Genomic DNA, 22,359 nt, shown 5'->3' on the forward strand with positions numbered 1-22,359 from the left:
CGAAGAGAAATCCTCAATATTACATTGCAGCGGAGCGCATCCGGAATGGTCGCACAGGCACTCCCCGGCTAATGTAATATGCCACTTAGAGTTTATAATTGGGGACATTGACAAGCCATTTGTTATATACAGAGAATATGGGGAAGTGTGGTCCATGGAGCACTGTGACAATAGGGGGCAGAGGACGGGCAACAAAAGTGGCTAAGGATGTTTAAAAAGTTAAATCTGGTCCTGTTGTATAATTTAGGGTGATCATTTATAAAACATCATGTAATCAATCATGTCTTGGGAAACCCCTGCCCATGGGTGACGTATTACAGATTAATCTCTGATAAGGGTGGAAAGGTGATGACTAATGTAACCACATAATGAAGCAAATGCAATAACAATACTACAAGATATTGGTATATGAAGATTAAATGAGGAACAGCATACATTGACCTATAAGAAGACAACATGTATGGTAATATCTGATAACAGTTTACATAAGCGATCTCTGAAACACTGGTAACAAGTCAGTATCTGCAGGATCACATGCAGGAATACAGTCAGGTTAATCTTAGGTAGGGTTTTTACTATATTCTAGGCATCTAGAATTTGGCTGTCTAGCAGTACCATATTAACCGTTACATTATTTGCTAAGACCATGGGCCAACGTGGATTTAAAAGAGGTGTTACTCTTACTTATACCCACACGTGCACTTCCTAGACCATAACTAGGTGAATTTCAAGAATATGAGGTAGCGAAATATATTATTGCCAGCCTTTGCAATAATGAAGACGATAATACTAGGAATAGTAGCAATAGGTCTCCTGTAGTTAACAATGTCCTCCAAATAATGATTAATATGAAAAGACAATGAGGTGAGCATTGTACCCAGTTTATGTACCAACTGGAGAATTATTAAACACCAAGAAACATTGTCCCTTGAATAATAGTAAGGGCAGAAAATTGCAATGGAAAAGGGCAGAAAAATTCCTTGGGCAAAATGACTATTAAATGTTAGGGATAATTATCGGAGTAGTCCTGGCAATATTAAGCAGTTTAAGGCTAAGCCCCTAACTCAAGTTCACTGAAATGCTGGCTCTGGGGTGTGGTACGGCACAGTATATGGCAAGTTACCCACACTCGGAGCAAAGTCTGACCAGTTCTATAAATCTAGAAGGCTCTGGTCCTTCACCAGAAAGACTATCACACATTTATTGTACAAAATTTATTTGGATCACCACCTGAGATTCGGGGGTTGATTTTGTCACCAACAAATATAGGGGTGTATTATAGGTCTATAAGAAAAAAGGACTGCAGTCTGTGCACTTTGTATAGTAAAGCCATTTGTGATTAGGGAAGGATGAAGGGCTAAAGTACAAAACCACTAGAGATTATAGGCTTCTGCAGTGTAAAGCGACCACTGGTCTAAGACAGTGCTAGGCAACCTTGCACAGTTCAGAGGCCACATGATGGGGCCTGCAAATCTCAGTATTAAGTTAAAATAATACACTGGTCTATGCTTTCTATAGTATAGTCAGCAGCGACATGGGGTCTGTATAGTACAGTCACAAGTGACCTGGGGTCTATATATTTAAGTCATAACAAGTCTGTATTATAAAAACACCATAAGTCTGTGCTCTGCACTGTAACACTACCAGAGATTTCTTGAAGAGGAGCTGAATTATAAAGACACCAGAGATTTAAGGGACCTGTATTGTAAAACCACCAAAGATTTGGGGATCTGCATATTATCATGGTCTCAAGAATAGGGTTGGCATTGAATAGTAGCCACGAGGATGCATTGTGCTTTGTATCTCTCTCAATGAAATTTTAAAAAAATGTATATTATAATATGTTATACTCCGCTACCTATAGAAAGCCATGCCTGCGTGGTTTTGATGAGCCTGGGCCACTTTCTTGTGTTTGGCACCTAGGCCAAAAGTTGCCCTCCCCTGGTTTCTACTAATTGGGATTGTGCATACTATCTTTGCTAACTCTACTTGTTAGCTAGCTTAGCTAAATGTAGAAAGCCATTACTGGTATTAAAGTGTAGTAATTGTAAAGCTAGAGACTGAAGTGCCATTAAATGTTACTAGCTGGCCCGATTCTGGCTTATCCAATGGCTCACTCTCACAGTCTTACCTGCTTATACATAAATTCAAAAGAAAACATTGAAACAAAGCCTTCATGTTATATATAAGCACTTTAAAGCATGTCTAATAAAATGGATAATAACTCAAACAACAGAGATTTGCATATCAAACTACACTGCCAGTATATATTATGTGGAATGAGATTGTGAATATTACAGCCACCTGTCACTTGTCTTGTAGCTTCAACATATCAAGGCCCTTTATTTGTATTTACATTGCTTACATTAATCACATAAGACAGTAATAGTTATAGAGAAGTTATGTGACAAATATTTTAATGTAGGGTAAAATATACCATGTCAGATCACACGCCTTTTAAATTTATGCTTCCAAGCTATATATATGACAATATATGTCTATTAAAAAGACGCTGGCATAGCTTGTTATCTTGCTATTTCACCCCCTGCAGAAACCTCATCTCCCTTCCCAATAAATGATGCACAGCATTAAGCGTGTTCTACCACTTACCACACAGGCATCTGTGACACAGTTTCAGTGTGAGGTATCACACCTCAATCTGACAGCAGCTGAAGTGCAGAAGCAGAGTGGTATAATTTGCTAGTACTTTCTAAATAGAAGATGCTAATTACAATAATATTTAAATTGTAGACTCTTCATGAAACAGTGTTTTTTTCCTGTAACTAAATAATTGCAAGTCATAAAAGTGACACTTGACTGACTGCCAGTGGAATTCATTCATATATTATGTGGCAGGATCCTAGTTCCTATAGCAGAGACCCATCTTTTACCGCAAGGTCCTGTCTCTTATAGCAGGGTAAGGTGACTCTGCAGCTTTTGGACAACCAGAAGCTTGCTCCAACACTTTGCCTCTTACATCACATACCCTTTTCCCTATTAGATTGTGAACTCATGTCAGCAGACCACTTTCCATTTGTCTCATGCTAAATTCATGCATTTTAACCTAAATTTATCTCTCCAGAGCGCTGCAGGAAATGTTGATAATAATTATAACATTTGATGTACAAGATGTCGGATAGTTACATTGCGCTATTTTACATATTTCCATAAACAGAAGTAGATAAATTATTACATAGAGGAGAGGGCATTCCCCTGGATCATCAATATCATGTGGAGGATCCAAACTGTTTCCTGCAACGGGCTCAATCTTGACTGCCGATTGGCTATGTATTGATAAAGGAGACTTTGTGTGGCATAAATCCAGGACCAACCACTGGACAAGAGAGGTAAAGTTACTCAAGGGAGCTGGGCCGATTTACTAATGGGGCATAAAAGAGGTATTTGACCTGGGCCCACCAGGTCAGGATGGTCACAATCAAACTTACTAGTAATTAAGATGAGATCAGCAAAGCCCCAAAAGAGCTTCTATTTCAACACCTCAGTGTCATAGGAAGACAAGGATCCCCTTGTTTCAAAGAGGGGCAACTACTATTTTAATTGATTGATTGATTAAACCTCACCTTGATCTAAATGTGTTAATTAACAGACAGAAAAGTGTCAATCCTAAAACTTACATGACCAATGTCCTAAACCGGAACCTAACCTAGACTTTAACAGTACACCTTATATCATAGTCAAGTGTGAGGTGTATTGCAGGTGCCAGCAATACCTCTCTAAGTCAGAATTATGGATCAAAATATGAGGAAAACCTGTACTGCATTTTCATCTCTAGAACTGCACACTTGCATTGGCTATTCCTTGTAAGGCAGCCTGAGTTGTAGGCTTTTCCAGAACATGATGTGTATATGTAATGAAATGTATAAACAGTACACTGCATGTAGGATTTAAAGATTATGCATATACATAACATACATTATACTTTGGGGAAAGTCAACGTTGGAATCCCCCTCTAAATCGTGTTCTTGTGGCAGAATATTAGCTCTCGTCTTAATGCAAGTCTAATGCTTAGCTTATATATTATCTCTAGTCCATAACTTTTTTAAAGCAGCCTTGCAAATGAGATCCGCCTAAGCTACATCTGTAGCACACATCAATTTGTCTCTGATGCCGAGTGATTTTGTTAAGCTTCCGCTTGATGCCACTTTAAGGAAACATCACATCTTAGCAACCTCTACGGTCTGAGCGGCGGTAACTGTCAGTCACTTGCAGTAAAACACATTAAGCGTAAAACTGAAAATTATAGACGGTAACCTCTGCTTAAATCACAGACGGTGCGCCATGTAAAAATAAATAAATAAATGAAACATTTAGAAGATGAGCACTTCTTCATGGGTCAATCACAAATGTTTGCCCACAATGGCCATTTATAATTGGCTGGGGGTGAAGTTTAAGTCTGGATTTTTGATCATTTTGAGGCGGTCAGTCACACTGTGCAGATGGGTCATTTTTATGGGGGTTTGTTATATATTTACTTTTCTGTTCTGGACTATGACCGATCAAGAGAAATGAAAGAAGATTTTATTTTATATTTATATTTTATAAAGTGGTGAATGAGTGTTTTTGGAGTGTTGTTTTATTTAATTAGACTGTATTATTATTAAATTGTGTATATGGTTTACTTTTACTCATTTGGCATAATGTACAGGACTCATAAGGACTGGGGTGCCTGGTGGGTTAGAAAGAGCCCTAGTTCTTTGTGGCACTGGTAGCATCCGGAGGTAGGGGCACACTATTTCTGTGATCTTCACTAAAGCAGGAGGAACCCTCACTCTTGGTGGCCTACCTGGTTATAATGGTAACCAGTCCAGTCTATCTAGCTTTGAGGAATGTTGATGATTTGGGGAGAGGGCATCCTGCTTATATCATATTATTTATTTTTATTACACAGTGTTGCGTCTATGGTTTAAGCAAAGATAACTGTCAATCCTTTGCAGTTCTTCTTTATTCAGCCATGTGTAATTTTTCTTCAAGTGATTGACAGTTACCTCCACTCAGACCATAGATGCTTTCAATTTAATAATTTAAAATGAAGTGTTTTAATTACTATTGTGAATGTACTCTGTGGTCTCAACAGAACCTCATATATTTGCAATGATTAAACAGCAAACAATGTGGTTAGACATGGTATTCATCAACATCATCAACATTTATTTACATAGAGCCAGCAAATTATGTAGGTATTGCAAATAAAACTTATCTTGGTATTTAATTTGAGTATCCCATATTTATGCGAAATATAAATGTCAGTAGATTTGCCCAGCATTAAAAGACAATTTGTCACATGCTATGTTCAGAATGCAATACATTTTCTTGCACTAGCTACTTTCGTACAACAATATGGTTTGACTTTGTCTGAAAAGGATTAATATATAATTAATGTAACTATTTGTGCTTGGTCAGGAAAGTAATTACGAATTGTTAATAGTGTAATTAATGTAAATCTCCAGCTATATTTGTTCACTAAAGATCCACCAATAAATTCTGCATCCTATAATCCAGACACTATAACACTCTTATATATTCCTCTCGGTTCGGAACCCAATATGACACCTGGCTTGCCATACAAGTAGTTACTAGTTAGTATGATATATATGGAAAACCCGGAAAATTAAATACATCATACTAAAAAAAATACAATCCCCTTGGAAGTATCATCTATTAACCGTTTAGAATAAATGTGTTACACTTATATAAGGCAACATTTAAAAGAAGTAAATTGCTGGGCATTTTATTATCAGGCTAGTTGCCACATATAACCATTTATTAACTATACCTGCTTAGGAGTAATTTGGCAATTGGAACCTCTATTGCCTGCAAATGTGACAAGTATGCAAGAAGTTGAACACTGTTCTTTTTTGTATGTCAGTTTATTTGGACAGTTCATATCAGAAAAGTTAAGTCCCATAAATGTAGTCTTCAAATTATTTGTAGAAAACTAGAATATTATTTTAGACACTAAAGAGAAACTGTATAAAAACTGTATAAATATAATATTAAGGATTGTTAGGGTAGCTCATTAATGTTGCTGAATAACGTAGAGTTCAGTAGTGATATGTATAAGCACAAAATGCAGTATAGTTAAAATGATATTTCATTACATTTCTGCTTGAACAAGCACTTTTTCCTTAGATTGCAGAAGCGTGATGACCCTGCTTTCTGCTAACTATATACCATGTGTGTTTTAACCAATGCCAACTAATTATGCTCATGTACTGAAGCCAAAGGGCAAATCTAGAGGATTCAACTGATCATATTAAACAAATATGTTTCCAGCCACAGAACAACGTAATAACGCAATTATTAATACTGTGTTATGAGTTATAAGAGGTAATGCATAGTTTCACTCAGCCATCATCTCAGATAAGTTTTAATATGTTTCTGATAAACAAAAGATTAATTTGCATTTATTCATGGAGAAGGATGCAATTTGACTTATTGTGATTTTATGCTAAATTTTGGCAATTTGCAAATCAATTCATGAATCAGGTCAATCACAGTGCACGGACATTAAAGAGCTATACGACAAGGAACAAAGAAATGTCACATGTCTGTAACCTTATCTTAAAGGGTGTTATTCTAGGGGCATGGGGTTCTAATATCCCTAATAGTCTGGCAAATGTATGGATGACCATTTAATAACATTGATTATGACTATTATCATCATCAACCAACTCCTCGCAAAGATAATTCTCATTTCCCCTAAGAAATATAATTCTTATTTTCCCTTAAATCCACAGGACCAATATTTATATAATAACTCATGCTTATCTCTTCAAGAAAAAAGGCACGCAAGATGTAGCTTCATTTAAAACATGTTGTATTATTAATTAACATTCTAATTGTAAAACATATGTATATATTATAAAGCAGTAGACAGTGTGACAGTATTTTATACAAACTCAACAGATTTCATTTACTCTTCTAACAAAGGTGGTATAGCATAAATGTTCATGCAATACATTACATTCATTGTCTGTTTTATAAATATACAAGTCATTATGTGTGTGTTTTCACAAACTATTGTGTAGTGTATCAGATAGTGTGTGGCTATGGGTGTATGAGCTTCACCAATTGTCTAAAGGTGTGTGAATATTGTATGTGGGGAGGAGGAGGGACACACAGGCTACAAAATCTACTTTTCAACCATACATTCCACAAGTAAATCTTCTCACACTATAAACTCTATTAATTTAGCATATAAACGTCTATCATTCATTCTCCTATAATTTCATTTCACTTATCTCAGTCAATGTCCAAAATGTGTAGTATAAATTTCATCATGCTTTGCAACAGCCATTATTCACTATCCATATTCCATTCACATGGAAGCTGCTAGATGGCAGCCATTTTACAAGCATGGTAGCTTTTAGATCACCTTGCTACCATATTAACTATTTACATTTCTCCAGCAATAAACAGCATTATTCACATTACAAACTACTTTTTAAACCAACAATCCATTCCAAACATCACAGGAACTTCAAGAATTGTACAGCATTACAGGAGTTAACACAATGTCAGCCATCTTTAACCTCATGTGCTTGCAATGGCCTAATTTAGTGCCAATGCAACTTTCATATCAACAGTAACAGTGCTCAGTTCTTATTAGACTACATAATAACATACAAATCAGACTGACACCAACTCCATTACCTATGTTATATCTTCACAGCATTGCAACACTATTACAATACATACAGTTATGTAACACTATCCATACCAAATAACCTAACAAACAATTTACAAACTCCCATATCTCAGCTATATTCTAACATCTGCAAACCCAAGACAAATCCTAACATATACACTTACACAAGCCTTACAGTTACAATACAGAATATTCAAACATCACTTCAACTATTTTAGACCCTTTACATCAACTATATTACTGACCAATAAACTCAATATTACTGAGCAATAAACTGAAACACACATTACACATACACAATTCCATTCAAACATCACGGGACTAACACCAGTACAAGATATGTAATTTCACATCAATATTTTCCATTAAAAGTAACTACATTTTAAAACCATCACAAAACTATATATTTCCAGATTCACCCACTTTCCATTAAAACTACATTTTTCCTGCTAGCCAGATTCTAATATAAATGCCTCCCCAGGCCCCTCACAGGCACAAACCTCCATTGCATTAAGCTTACAGGTTCCATAAGCTGGCACCTGTCTCTGCATGTCCTATCCGGGTCAAAGCAGGGAAGAAAAAGAAAACTGTGCGTCTCTGCTAGTGAAAAAGTTCACTCACAAGTGGGCGGCGTTTACCATTAAACAGGAAATGCTCGCAGCATGTAGCCTGCCACAATAGCAAAAAGTTGCTTTTCTAATTACGATGGGGGAGGAGAGCTTTGTGCCTAGTCACCTTCTAATTCAATTATGACTGAATCTGCTCATATATTATAAAATGAAATATAAAATAATAGATTATTTATATACTCTTCATCACCTTATAAAAGAAGATTACAGCTAGGGGAGAAAATCTGTAAATATTGCTGTTTGTGACTGTGAGGTATTGTATGACTTATCAGTGGCCTGATCTACCACAATTGTAATCTTCATCTTCTCTTTTGTTCTTTACACGCTTAGTACATAGAAGCATTGCCTAATTTGCCTAGTTTATGTTCTACATCCTACTTATTTAGCCCTGTAATGACAGACTGTATGGGTAATGACAAGTACAGAAATAACAAGTTTTGGATTTATTACTTATGTGAATGATCTAAAAGGCTGTGGTGAAGATATGGATATCTATGTACAACGGACAAAAAGAACTACACAAATCTAACTGATTTATGAGCAGTTTCCTATAGAATTGAGAGAGACTAAACTGCTGTAAACTGATCTTTAGCAAGTTCATCATATCAGAACAAAATTTTAAACTTCAACGAAATTTCTTAAATTGAAAACAAGATTGATAGAAAAAATGAGCTAAATTTGAGTCAGGCGTACAGTTCACACCGTGATTGAGCCATTTCGCACATTGAGGTTGATACATGTGATCTGTTTTCCAATGTGAATGTCAAACCTTGCATGGTGAATACTGTAACGTTAACTGTTTGAATATATAAAAACAATTAAAATATTTTTTTTATTATTTAAATAGTCTTTAAAACTAAAAATATTTAAAAAATACTAACAGTGAACCTCAAATGCTAATTGTGAATGGCGACATGAGCCAAAAAATTAAACTGGTATAAATTGAAGATTGTACGGCGTTTGTGTTTGTGATATTTTATCGAATTTTAAACCAGTTCAATATTTTTGAGCACTTCTGCTGTAGAATATGCAACATTTATGTTACTTGCATTTGCATGCTATGTGGAATTGATGGATGCATTTCAAGAGGGTAGAAAGGGTATATGGTCAGAACCCTTTACTTATATCTTTGGGCAGATTGGATTCATGTGCTGGGACTGCCCCTTTGAAGCTGCTTCATTAGGTCTCAGATGTGCATGCTTAACCTGGAATTTATTTCTCATATTCTGATTTTAAAAATAAAACCTGCGAAACAACCAAGATCTATGTGTGAATGTTTGTTAACTCAAAAGTTCTGAAATCCTTTTGAAAGAACCTTAAGCATGTGACTATATCATTCCATACACTGAAAGATGCCAACTGCATTTTGAAAGCAGAAATAAAAACACAAATGTCTCCACTATTAGTGAATTTTGGGCCACAATTCAGTTGAATCATGGAGAACAGAATGGTTCATACAACAACCCTACAAGTTAAGTGATATTTTCCCCTTCTGAAAAGACAATTAGTATCTCATAACTTGCAAACTTATACAAAGGAAGTTACAATTAAGAATCTGTTGGTGTTAAGCTCGTGTCTAATCCCTTCAGCTTAATACCAATGTGCAAACAGTTTACAGAATTGCAATATATATGAAAAGGAATGATGTCAATGGAAACTGCACAATTGAAAAGATAATTTTACCTTTTTATAATGCTTTACCATACAACATGGCAAGCCAAGATTTCCAGAAGTTATATCAGGTCACGTTAGATGTTATAAAAGCAATAATAAATATACAACATTTCTTTGTTTACTTTATCTTTTTCTTAGTGTTTGGGGACATTACAAATGGACACTACTGAGTAGCAATGGCAATAATCTATGCAGGGAAAAAGATATGTTGTAGGTTGCCATGGTTACTTGAGGGTAACACTACTTTCATGCATCCATTTTTAAGGCACTAAAAATGCCAGTGTGATCTATAAGGAATATTACCAAATGCCAAATTCTCTTTTAATAAGGCAGTAACTACTATCATTTTACTCTCCATTCCCTATGGGGGGTTAAGTTGGATTTCTGCTTCTACAAAACTGAACACTGAACAAAAGGTAGAAATCTTCCACTAAATGTGTGGGAAAAAAATAAACTAAGAAAGTTAAAATCACTATAGAAGATGACTTTTCTTTCCCGGCACACGGGGAGCACTCATACATAAAATATAACCTCTGCTTGACAAATTACGCTGCCAAAAAAACACATCACAACCCATTACACCACAAAAGAGAGAAATATTTCATATATTTTTTAGATTTTTCCAAATGTCATTTCCACGGAGTACAAATATGTTTAGTATCGCTTTGTATAAGTCTCATCTCAACCATTTCGTAATCTCAGGCATTGTCCGTGGTGAGAGATGAGCTAGCGAAAATATCAGATAGGTCTTTGCTTTTTATACATTGCTTTTATGGTAACGGCAATATTCAGTTTTTGTCTTTTTACTTGTGCTGTTAAAGAGGAACTACACAAATGGAGCTCATGCACATGTATCAGCCCCTGCTCATGCTCTTAGGAGGAGTCTGGAGAGATAAGTAGATATTTATTGCCTAGCCCCCCTCCCGAAAAAATTGCTATGGAATCCTGCTGCAACTGTGTGAGAATGTTTCCATCCTGTTAGTAATATAACTTTTTAAGGGGAGTTGCCGTTTAAGATTGGAGGCATTTTTTCTTTTTGTTTAGTAATTTTGGTTAATCTTTTTAACACAATTAGAAACATTTTGTTTGTTTATTTTTTTTACTTAGAAATATGTTTTTTTAGTTGATCCATCAGATTCCACTACAAAACACATCCTTAAAGACAAAAAAACAGCAATGTGGTCTATTGAAACACTTACGTGTTTTTATTTAACTAACCAATTAGATAAAAATATCCTGTCATCTAAGATCTGTGTTGCATTTACCAGTTAACAGGGTTAAATGCAAAGAACAGAGCGTATTTCCAATGTGGAATTCACCTATGATAAATAGCGCTTTCCTACAGAATTGTGATCACTATCTTAACATCACAGACAGAGTAGGACAAACAATACAAGATCAAAATTATCAGGCAGGTGGGGAGGGTGGATGAGGAGTCGGACACAAACCAAAGTCAGAATTATAACTGACAGAACAGAGATAAAATTAATTGATGATATCAGAGTTGGGTTATAGTCTTTGGACTGGGCTCCTGCATTCACCGAGACAACACTCCTCCCGCTTTTGGAAATTTATCCCACAACACTAATCTTCACAAATATGGAAAATACTGTTTTTAGGAAAAAAGAGCACTCACTGTATGTTACATTGTAAAGGACACTATAGGAATCAATGCATATAATTATCACCACACGTCATCATGTTATAATGATATAACAAACATATGTTCAGTGGCCCCTTTATTTGGTACACATTTTTAGTACTTTGTAGGACTCCTCTTTGCCCCCAGAACAGTCTTCATGGCATTGATTCAATCAACAAGATGCTGGAAACATTCCTTAGAGATTCTGGTCCATCATGACATGATACAGTGCCGTAACTAGACATTTTAGTGCCCTGGGCGAGACAGGGCACCGGCGCCCCCCATCTAAGTGGGAGTGTCAATAGTCGAGTGACCATTACACTACCACCAGCCAGACTTCTTTCCAATGCTCAACTGTCCAGATTTGGTGAGTCTATGCCCACTGTAGCCTCAATTTTCTATTCTTAGCTGACAGTAGTGGAACCCAATGTCGTCTTCTGCTACTGTAGCCCATCCACTTTAAGTTTTGATGTGCTGTGCATTCGGAGATGCTCTTCTGAACACCACTGTTGTACCGCATGGTTATTTGAGTTACTGTCGCCTCCTACCAGCTAGAACCAGTCTGGCCACCTCCTCTGACCTCTCTCATCAGCAACTGCTGCTCACTGGATGTATATTGTTTTGTTCACCATTCTCTGTAGACTCTAGAGACTGTTGTGCATGAAAGTCCCAGATGATAAGCCGTCAGGCACCAACAATCATTCAATGGTCAATGTCACTTAGATCACATTTCTTCCACAATCTGGTCTGAACAACAACTGAATCTATTGACCACGTCTGCATGATTTTACGCATTGAGTTGCTGCCACATGATTGGTTGATTAGATATTTGCTTCATGATATTTACAGTACAGTAGATCAGAGTGGTTTACATCTCTCAAGTATTGTAATTCTAAAACTATGCCCAGCTGTACTATACTTAGCGTTTAGTTGGAAAAGAATAAAAAATTGAAATGAATGAGAATTTAAATGTTATGGCTCTGAGTCCTGGGGGGTAACTGTGACCATGACCATCAGATAAAGATGAAAGAATTTTCCGGCATATCCGAAAATTGATCACTTTTAATCACTCAATAAATATTGTTGAAATGTGGTTTTGTTTTCAGTATCCTTTCAATTGAGTGCAAATCAATATCAAGGTAAGCATCATTAGCAATTACCATACAGTTATTTAGAAAACATCATTAAAGGCATTTTTACATCTGCTTATTACACCCCAAAGTTCTTGTATATATATCAAGCAATTTTGTGGAAAAAAAAGTCTATAATATTTTATGTACATGAGACCAAGGGGTAGATTTATCAAACCTTCTAAAAGGAAAAGTGGATGTGTTGCCCACAGCAACCAATCAGATTCTAGAATTTTCTTGAATGCACTAGATAAATTATAGCTACAATCTGATTGGTTGCTATGGGCATCGCCTCTATGTTTCCTGTTTGGAAGTTTTGATAAACCTATCCTTAAGTCTACTGTATACTTTATAAAGTGTTGAATGTTGAATCATCTATTGACAAAGTAATATTTACAGTTCACTAGAAATATAAATGGATATTTCTTAACCTACATTATTGATTTGAAACAAAAGTGAGAGTAACTTAAATTGTCTTTTGCAGATGCTTATTTCCCACCCCTATATTTAGTACTTCTTCAGCTAGTTTGAAAGGTTAGAAAAGCACACATGCAAACAACAAATAAGCAAGAATCTTTATTGGTTTGGTTTAGCCTCTACCTTCACAAACAGCCATTTCTGTTATACATTGAGCTACCCGCGAATGTTAATGATCTGGAAAGGTGTTGAGGAAGTCACTAAGCTCACACCTCCAGCTATGCACATTGATCAATTTTAGTGGGTCAAACTTGTGACCCCTCTTGCTGTCAGTGTGGGAAAAACGGATTTCAATAAGAACAGCTATAGAACAATGCACGTTTATTGGCATAGCTGCAGGAGAAACCAATGTAATATAAGCTCAATGTGCTCCTAGAAATCTCTGGAATCTAAGGAGTCATTTTACAGAGACAAAATAGGCATGTACTGCACCCGCTTCACCCATAATAAGAACTGAGATCTGCATAGGACCGAAGGATAATAAAAGCTTTGCTGTATCTTTAACTGAGCTATTCTCTGGAGTGTTAACAGTTAATCTTTGGGTACGCCCATCTGGTGTCATAGGGGAGGGGTTTAGGACTATAAGTTGGATGGGCGGAGTTTGCTCAGTCCTTGGCAGTTTGGAAGTTGCAGCGTGCAGACGTGGATCCTGATAAGTATCTGATTCCTCCTCTCTGTCTCCTGTTTTTCCTGCTTGTACTCCCCTTTTTTTCTCTTGCTTTTCCCACTAGCGTGTGTGTCATTCTCAGCTAATTTTCTCAACCCTCTGTTTCTTTTTCTTTTACTAAACTCAACCCTCTCCTTTTCCTCCCTTCTCTGCTAGCCCCCCCCCCTTACCCCCCCCTCTCCCGCTAATCCCCCCACCCCTCCCCCCCTCCCGTTTTTGGTGGGGTTGCATTTTGGCCCAATTTTCCCTTCCAATTCCCCGGGTGCATCCCCCAGCGGTAATGGCGGGTGTTGGTCCCCTTCCTTCCTCCGCTAGGCCCAGCGGTTCCCCTCCCTCACCTGCACGGAGATTCAGTGGCAGGCTGAGGGTTCCTCCTGCCCGGGCATCCGCCGAGGGTTATGGTGGCGTTAGCGGGGGTCGCAGAACCGGAAGTGACGGCCGTCACTTCCGGTCGAGGTCAGCTCACGCGGCGGTTTCTCCGGTGGCTGGCAGGCTTGTTATTCCCGGGCAGAGAGCATCCAGAAGAGACAGGTGGTCCTCGGGGGGTAGTATAGCGGCGGGGGGCCCTCCACCCGCTGCTGGTAGAGTTCAGCAGTCCCGCGGGCAGCGGGTTCATGGCGGCCATGTTAGGGCGGGCGGGCATCCTGGTCCTGAGGTGGGGCGACCCCCTCCTCTCCAATTATCCCGGGTTCCAGCGGCAGATAGCTCCTCAACGGGCATAGTGGGAGCCAGTTCAGTCATCAGGGGTAGCAGGAGCAGTTTGGGCCCGGTAAGGGTGCAGAATGCAGAGGCAGATCGTGCCTCAGCAGGTTCAGCGGCACATAGGGTTCATAACAGGGGCAACAGTGTGGTTCGGGGGGAGGCATCAGTGGCCCCTGAGGGTTCTGGTGTTAGGGGCATCCCGGTGGGAAGAGGGGGGTCCTGTCACTCAGTCTCCGGGGAACATAGGGGTCAGGTGCGAGGTTCTTCGGGGTCTCAGGTCATGGGTAGGAGCCCAGGGCAACGGTCCTGGTCTGGGCATAGGAGAGGCACGCACGGCTCGGACGAGCGGCGCGAGTCACACGATGGGGGTGTTCCGGTGAGTGAGTCCCTGGGGGCGGAGAATTATAGGGAAGTGTCGGGCTGGGAGCTGGGTCATGGGGTGAGTTCAGATCATGGCAGAGAGCATAGAGCAACGTCCCGTGGTTCCCAGTCTCAAGCTTCTGGTAGTAACATTTCTTTCTCAGCAGTGGCCGGTGAGTATGAGGAGGAGCGTTTCGTTGGAGCGGAGCAAGTCGGCCGTCACCAGGCATGGTCCGGGGACGAAGGCTGGACGCAGGGTTCTGAGACTGGTTCGGCGTTGGCAGGTGAGCGTGATTTGTCTGATGTACCTGATGTGCAATCCGTGTGGTCCGATTGTTATAGCTCTAGTACGGGTTCAGATATGTCTGGGTCTTCCTCCAAGAAACTGATTAAGAAATTGCGCAAGCATTTTGTACCGCGCGCTGGAGCTAGGCCGGCTGACGGGCGTTTTAGGCAGGCAAGAGGTTCCCGTCTTACAGGTGACGAGGAGCTGCGCTGTGCTAGTACCGGGATACTGCAGGGGGTTAGAATGGTAGTCAGAGACAGAATTCGTAAAGGCCGACTCATTGACATGTTCGCTATGACCAATAAGGGGAAAAAAGCGGTAGCCCAAGCCCTCACACGGGGTGGCGCTGGGGAGACGAGTTATAGGTCATACAAGAACTGGCTTATGGGGGCCTACCTTTTTGCGGCGTGTTATTTAGAAACGCGCCCTACAGAGTGGATGGACATGTTGAAATATTTACACATGATCCATGAGATGTATGCATCATCACGCCCCGGGGTATGGCTGGCCTATGATGAAGCTTTTCGGGAGAAATATGATGGACATGCGAGCCTCATGTTGGGATTCAAGGATGTGGAGGTATGGTTACAGGTGTCCCAAGATGGCGGGGGAGAGTCTTCACAGGGTTCAGGTTGGCGGCGGCCGTCGGGGCGCGGCAGGGGTGCCGCGCCCTTTGAGGGTAGGGGCCGCTGTTTCCCTTTTAACAAGTCCGGTTGCCTGCGCGGAGCGGCGTGTAGGTTCTCACACACCTGCACCCGCTGCGGTGGAGGTCACCCAGCTAAGACTTGTGACAGGCAGAGTCGAGGAGGGGGTGGCGACGGAAGTCGAACGGCTTCCGGACCTGCGGAAAGCCGCGTCGCCAATTAACGTGGTCAATCTCGGCCGCTGGCTGGACCGCTACCCAATAAGATGGGCTGCGGAATTTTTACGGGAGGGTTTTAGGCATGGTTTTTGGTTACCTATCGAGGGGTCTGTCGAGACCGCCTCGATGGTTAACCTAAAATCTGCAACGGTGTTCCCCGAAATCTTGGCGGAGAAGGTGCGTAAAGAGGTGGCGCTCGGGCGGATGGTTGGGCCTTTTGCGAACCCTCCTTATCGGAACCTGGTAGTGTCACCGGTAGGGGTGGTTCCTAAAAAGGCTGCGGGGAAGTTTCGCCTAATTCAGCACCTCTCTTTTCCAAAGGGTGCATCGGTTAATGATGCCATCCCTGAAAAATTCTGCAGGGTAGTGTATCAGTCTTTTGAGGAGGCGCTGGAGATGGTGAGATCTTTTGGGCCCGGGGCTTTGATGGCGAAGGTTGACATCGAGTCGGCCTTTCGGCTTCTTCCATTGCACCCGGACTCGTTCCCTTTCATGGGTTTCCATCTGAGCGATGGTTACTATGTGGATAAATGCCTCCCTATGGGGTGCGCAGTTTCATGCTCCTTCTTCGAGTGTTTTAGCACGTTTTTACACTGGTGCGTTTGTGCCGGAACCGGTCACCAGGGCGTGGCACACTATCTGGATGACTTCCTGGTAGTGGGCCCAAGCCAGGGACCCACCTGTGGGGATGTTTTGTTTTCACTTAGGGCTCTTTTTCAGTCACTTGGTGTCCCGGTCGCGCATGATAAAACTGAGGGTCCTACTACCCGTTTAGCGTATTTAGGCATCGAGATCGATACGGTCTTGGGTCTTTGTAGGCTTCCAATAGAGAAGGTAGTGAAACTGCGGGAGCTTATAGGGGTGGCGCTTGGGTCTGAAGGGATGTCATTGAAAAGGACTCAGTCTATACTGGGACTTTTTAACTTCGCCTGTCGGGTAATCCCAATGGGTCGTGTGTTCTGTCGGAAGCTGGAAAGGGCAACGTCAGGGCGTAAGGGACCTCACTGTCGAGTACTGCTATCTGCCGAAATCCGGACGGATTTGGCAGTTTGGGATCTTTTCCTGCGGGATTTTAACGGGGTTAGGTTGTGGCCTTCTCTCCCTGTGTCTAGTAAGGAGCTGGAGCTACATACTGATGCGGCAGGGGGTGTGGGCTTCGGGGCATATTTCGCAGGTGACTGGTGCGCTGAGCGGTGGCCAGAAGAATGGGTGCAGGCCGGCTGGACTGCTAACCTGTTGCTGTTAGAAATCTTCCCGATCATAGTCGCCCTTGAATTGTGGGCCCCCAGATTAGTAGGGAAACAGATAGTTTTCTGGTGTGACAATTTGGGTGTCGTGCAAGTAATCAACAGGCAGAAGGCCACCTCTCAGCCGGTCATCACACTATTGAGGAGATTAGTATGGAGGTGTTTAGTCGATGACATTAGCTTCAGGGCGCAACATGTTCCTGGGGTGGATAATGCGCTGGCAGATTCATTATCTAGGGGGGAATGGGAGAAATTTCGAGCCTTGGCACCTCAGGCATCCCTGTCGGGTTCACCTTGTCCCACTTATATCTGGCAGATTGTCAAGCCGGAGTAGAGGGTCTGGCTGAATCATCATTGGCACCCGCTACCAGGGAGAAGTATCGGTCAGCTTGGCATGACTGGTGTGCGTTCCGGGACCAGGGGCGCGAGTCAGTGGCCTCAGGGCATCAGCTAATGCTAGCGTATATTTGGGCAGGTTTCAAGTCCGGTAAGTCCAAAGCAGCAGTGTCAGGGGCTTTGGCCGGGATATCCTTTTTTACCAGGCTTAGGAATGAGGTCGATTACACGAAAAGTTTTATTATAGCCAAAGCATTAAAGGGTTGGGCGAGGGAGCGCCCTGCGCTTCCGGATGGAAGACGGCCCATCGGTGAGGCTTTGTTGACGGAATTGCTGGGGGCTATTAAGGAAGTAGCACGTGATGCATTTGAGACAGCCTTATTTCGCGCAGCATTTGTCATGCTTTATTTGGAGCGTTTAGAGTAAGTGAGGTAGTGGCCTCTTCTAAGTCTTGTCCTTTGTCAGGAATGTTGGCGCAGCATGTTATTATTTCCCCTTCCTCAGTATGTTGTAAAATCAGGAGATCAAAGTCTGACCAGTTAGATAGAGGGCAGTGGGTTACATTGGCCCCAAAGGTGGGTTTCTTAGTTTGCCCTGTTGTTATTATGAACGAATTTGCTGTTATTCGTCCTGTGTCTGCAATTCCGTGGCTGGTGCATGGTGATGGTACCCCCCTCACCCGGTACCAGTTTACGGCAGTGTTTAAGCGTACATTGTCTAAACTGGGCTTGGACGGATCCCAGTTCGGCACTCATTCATTCAGAATTGGTGCTGCCACGTCTGCAGCTTTGGCTAGGGCATCAGAACGGGCCATACAGGGTGTTGGCAGGTGGAAAACCAAGGTATATAAGCGTTATGTTCGTCCTGCTCTCCTTACCTAAATCTTCCTATCTTTTACCTATCTATCTCCTGCGGTGGTGGCACAGGTCTTAGACTTGCTCGGGCCTTTGGAGGTCGGGCTCGAAGGGCTTTCTCCATTTTTTTCCCACTGGGTTTTATGGTTTCACCTTCGTCTGTGCCTCCGCCCAAAACCTTTTTCCTTCTTTTGTCGGTGTGGGCGTGTTCTTGGGTGTTTGTGTCTGGTGTGCTGAGCATTTGTTAGCTCTTGTGCTTTCTGTGGTTTTGTCAAGTTCAAATTTTCAACATCATAGGGGCTCTCTGAGTTCCGTTTCCTGGATGTATGAACACGTATGGTTGCTTTTGACTAATGTTTGGTTTTCTCCACCCTACAGACCATCGGACCCCGCTGCGCATCTGGGTGCTGGGACACTCTTATATTCACTGGGCTCGATTGCACTGGGCAGCTAAGGATACTTCTCTGTTTAAGGGGGCAATGGTAGTGCAGTGGATAGGTCGTAGAGGTCTTAGATGGTCTGGTTTTCGGCATCTCCTGAGTAGTTATGTTGTCGTCCAAGGGGTACCCCAGGTCCTAGTTATTCATCTGGGTGGTAATGACATAGGAGGGTGCAAGTCGGTGGATTTGATTTTGCGTATCCAGGAGGACTTGGCTTGGGTGCAAGCATCTTGGCCTTCCCTTGTCATTTGCTGGTCGGATATTGTGCCAAGGATGGCTTGGCGTGCGTTCCCTGAAGGGCGTGTTGCTGATGGAGTAAGGAGGAAAATTAATTCGGTGGTTTCACGATTTTTACCTTCCATGGGTGGTTGGCGGATTGTACACCCGAGTATTCGTTATCAGAGCCCCTCGCTATATAGGGGGGACGGAGTTCATTTGAGCGATGAAGGCATGGTTATTTTTGTTCGGGATATCTATGTGTTTTTAGCATCAGAAGGTTTTAGTATGGTGGCGGGCCGTGGATCCTAGGGATCCGGGCGTGGCCGGAAAAGCAGTACAGTCGACGGCCAGTGGTTTGGGCCACATTACGGTATTGGGCATGGTGAACCCGCCTCCCTTCGAGTGAATCGGCTATTAGTCTCGGTTTCAGGCACCGCCCTTGTGGGCTGCCCTGTGGTTGCTTCCAGTATAGCCCAGAGGAGGGGCGGGTTCGGTAGATTCAGGACGTGGTGCCCCGTCCAGGTAGATATGTGCGCCCGGGGTTTGATTGGTTGGTCCCCCACTTGAACCCAGGGGTTTGGTTGTTCCCCAGTTTGTAGTCCTAAGGATATGCTAGGACAGTTGGGTTTTGCCTGGCACACGTCGGACTGACTGCTTATTTCACCTCCACCATGTTTATGAATAAATCATTTATTTGTGCCCTATTTCAGGTCTCGTGTCATTAATTCAGGTTATAAGTGCTAAGATGAAGGAGGTAAAGAGGTTAAGGTATCAGACATAAGACTTTTATAAGAACTGAGATCTGCATAGGACCGAAGGATAATAAAAGCTTTGCTGTATCTTTAACTGAGCTATTCTCTGGAGTGTTAACAGTTAATCTTTGGGTACGCCCATCTGGTGTCATAGGGGAGGAGTTTAGGACTATAAGTTGGATGGGCGGAGTTTGCTCAGTCCTTGGCAGTTTGGAAGTTGCCCACCCACCCTCCCTGGTTACGTTTGATGAGAAGAGGACGCGACTGGATGCTCTGTTGATGGATATCAGCGTTGGCAACAGCATACCTCTCGGTGAAGACGGATGGAGTTATGGCCGGAAAAGCAGTACAGTCGACGGCCAGTGGTTTGGGCCACATTACGGTATTGGGCATGGTGAACCCGCCTCCCTTCGAGTGAATCGGCTATTAGTCTCGGTTTCAGGCACCGCCCTTGTGGGCTGCCCTGTGGTTGCTTCCAGTATAGCCCAGAGGAGGGGCGGGTTCGGTAGATTCAGGACGTGGTGCCCCGTCCAGGTAGATATGTGCGCCCGGGGTTTGATTGGTTGGTCCCCCACTTGAACCCAGGGGTTTGGTTGTTCCCCAGTTTGTAGTCCTAAGGATATGCTAGGACAGTTGGGTTTTGCCTGGCACACGTCGGACTGACTGCTTATTTCACCTCCACCATGTTTATGAATAAATCATTTATTTGTGCCCTATTTCAGGTCTCGTGTCATTAATTCAGGTTATAAGTGCTAAGATGAAGGGGGTAAAGAGGTTAAGGTATCAGACATAAGACTTTTATCCCATCCCGCAACATGAAATGTACTTTAGTGTGAAATAGGTGGATGTGTTTGTGCTGCCGTTTTGCATTGTGTTGGTTTGGAAATAATCCTTCAGTAAATAATATTGATCCTATAAAAAAATGAATGCCTAGGGGTCTATTTATCAATAAGCAAAAGGCCCTAAATCTGGATGTTATATTTGATACATTTAACACTTCTCCCTACTAAACAAAGCTCTCGAGTCGATGAAGTCTATTGCCGGCATTAGTCTTCGCTGAGTCTATTTACCGAGGACGACAGTGCAACAAATTCTGCCGCTATCCTGCTATCGCTATCTCAGGATGCTGAGAGCTAGTGGTCAGCCCAGGAAAAAATACTTTATTATTAAAATAAAATATTTTTTTACATTTTTGCTTTTTTTTTTTTCTAACCAAATATATTATTTCTTTTTTCTGATTCTGGAACTGGAAACCCAAGCCAGGCAAGCCGGCTCATGCCAGCGCAGAGGGACCCTGCACAGGCCTGGCAAGCAGTGAGACTCCTCTTACCACTGCCAGCCATTATCACCGGGGAGCTGAGCATTGCTCAGCTGACCCAGTGACATAAAATTTGTGACCGAAGATTTTATATCTCGATAGGCAGCAATGACAAATCTTCAATACAGCAGTGTCTTGATAAATAGACCCTCTAATTTATAGAAATATCCAACACTAATTTGTTTTTTTGCTATTTACTATCTGCATTCTTTGAAAAAACAAAATAGAGGAATTGCTCAAAATCGTCAGGTGAAGATACAGTTCTTTAAACCATGAACAGACTTTCTTAGCAACAATGCAGAATATTAATATTTTATGCTTTGAAATAAAGTAAATTTTCTAGTGAAACATGTTGATAGTTGATCTGTTGAATTTTAATTTAGGATTAAGGTGGTAATATTGGTTTAGTTGTAGAATTGAGAGCTATGTTTAAGCAAACAATACCAGATATGTAAGGAAGCAGCACAGTAGCCACACAGTGTGTTTCTATCTATAACCCAAAAAATTAAGAAAATACACAGTTACAGGAAAAATGACTAATTGAGCTCCCCAATATGCCCCTTCATTTTGTAAAGTGAATACAATGTAGGCAAAATATTTTCTTTAAAGTTAAACTAGAGCTCCAAATACATTACTTGGGCTAAGTAGGGTTACCAGAAAAAAATAACAATAGTAATTTAGTATCCTCGGCAGATCATTGGGTTTAATGCAGCTAATGTGTGAAAAGCATTAATAGATCCAAATAAATACAACGTCCTTCCATATACTCTACAGTAGCTTGCACATTTTCACATGGTAGTATAAGTGTCGGTGTGCCGTTGTTCTATGATCCCAAATGTCAGTGTGCCATTGTTCTATGATCCCAAATGTCAGTGTGTTATTGTTCTATGATCCCAAATGTCAGTGTGTCATTGTTCTGCAACCCCAAGTGCCAGTGTGTAATTGTTCTATGACCCAAATGTCAGTGTGTCATTGTTCTATGAGCAGAAATGTCAGTGTGCCATTGTTCTATGACCCAAATGCAAGTGTGCCATTGTTCTATGAGCAGAAATGTCAGTGTGTCATTGTTCTATGACCCAAATGCAAGTGTGCCAT

At 41.5% G+C, this 22,359-nt stretch overlaps 2 protein-coding genes across 2 annotated transcripts in view; one reads left to right on the forward strand and one right to left on the reverse strand.

Annotated features, from left to right (window-relative positions):
- CLSTN2 (calsyntenin 2) overlaps nucleotides 1-22,359 on the reverse strand; it is a 707,966-nt gene that overhangs the window by 260,052 nt on the left and 425,555 nt on the right. The gene's annotated exons all lie outside the window — the stretch shown is intronic.
- Nucleotides 14,856-19,503, forward strand: LOC142142504 (uncharacterized). The gene is made up of 3 exons (XM_075200389.1): nucleotides 14,856-15,234; nucleotides 17,662-17,832; nucleotides 18,914-19,503. Exons 1-3 carry the CDS (start codon nucleotides 14,871-14,873, stop codon nucleotides 19,501-19,503), a joined length of 1,125 nt encoding a protein of 374 aa, XP_075056490.1. The 5' UTR covers nucleotides 14,856-14,870.

Source organism: Mixophyes fleayi, chromosome 3 (assembly GCF_038048845.1).
Source record: "Mixophyes fleayi isolate aMixFle1 chromosome 3, aMixFle1.hap1, whole genome shotgun sequence".
NCBI classification, from domain to species: domain Eukaryota; kingdom Metazoa; phylum Chordata; class Amphibia; order Anura; family Limnodynastidae; genus Mixophyes; species Mixophyes fleayi.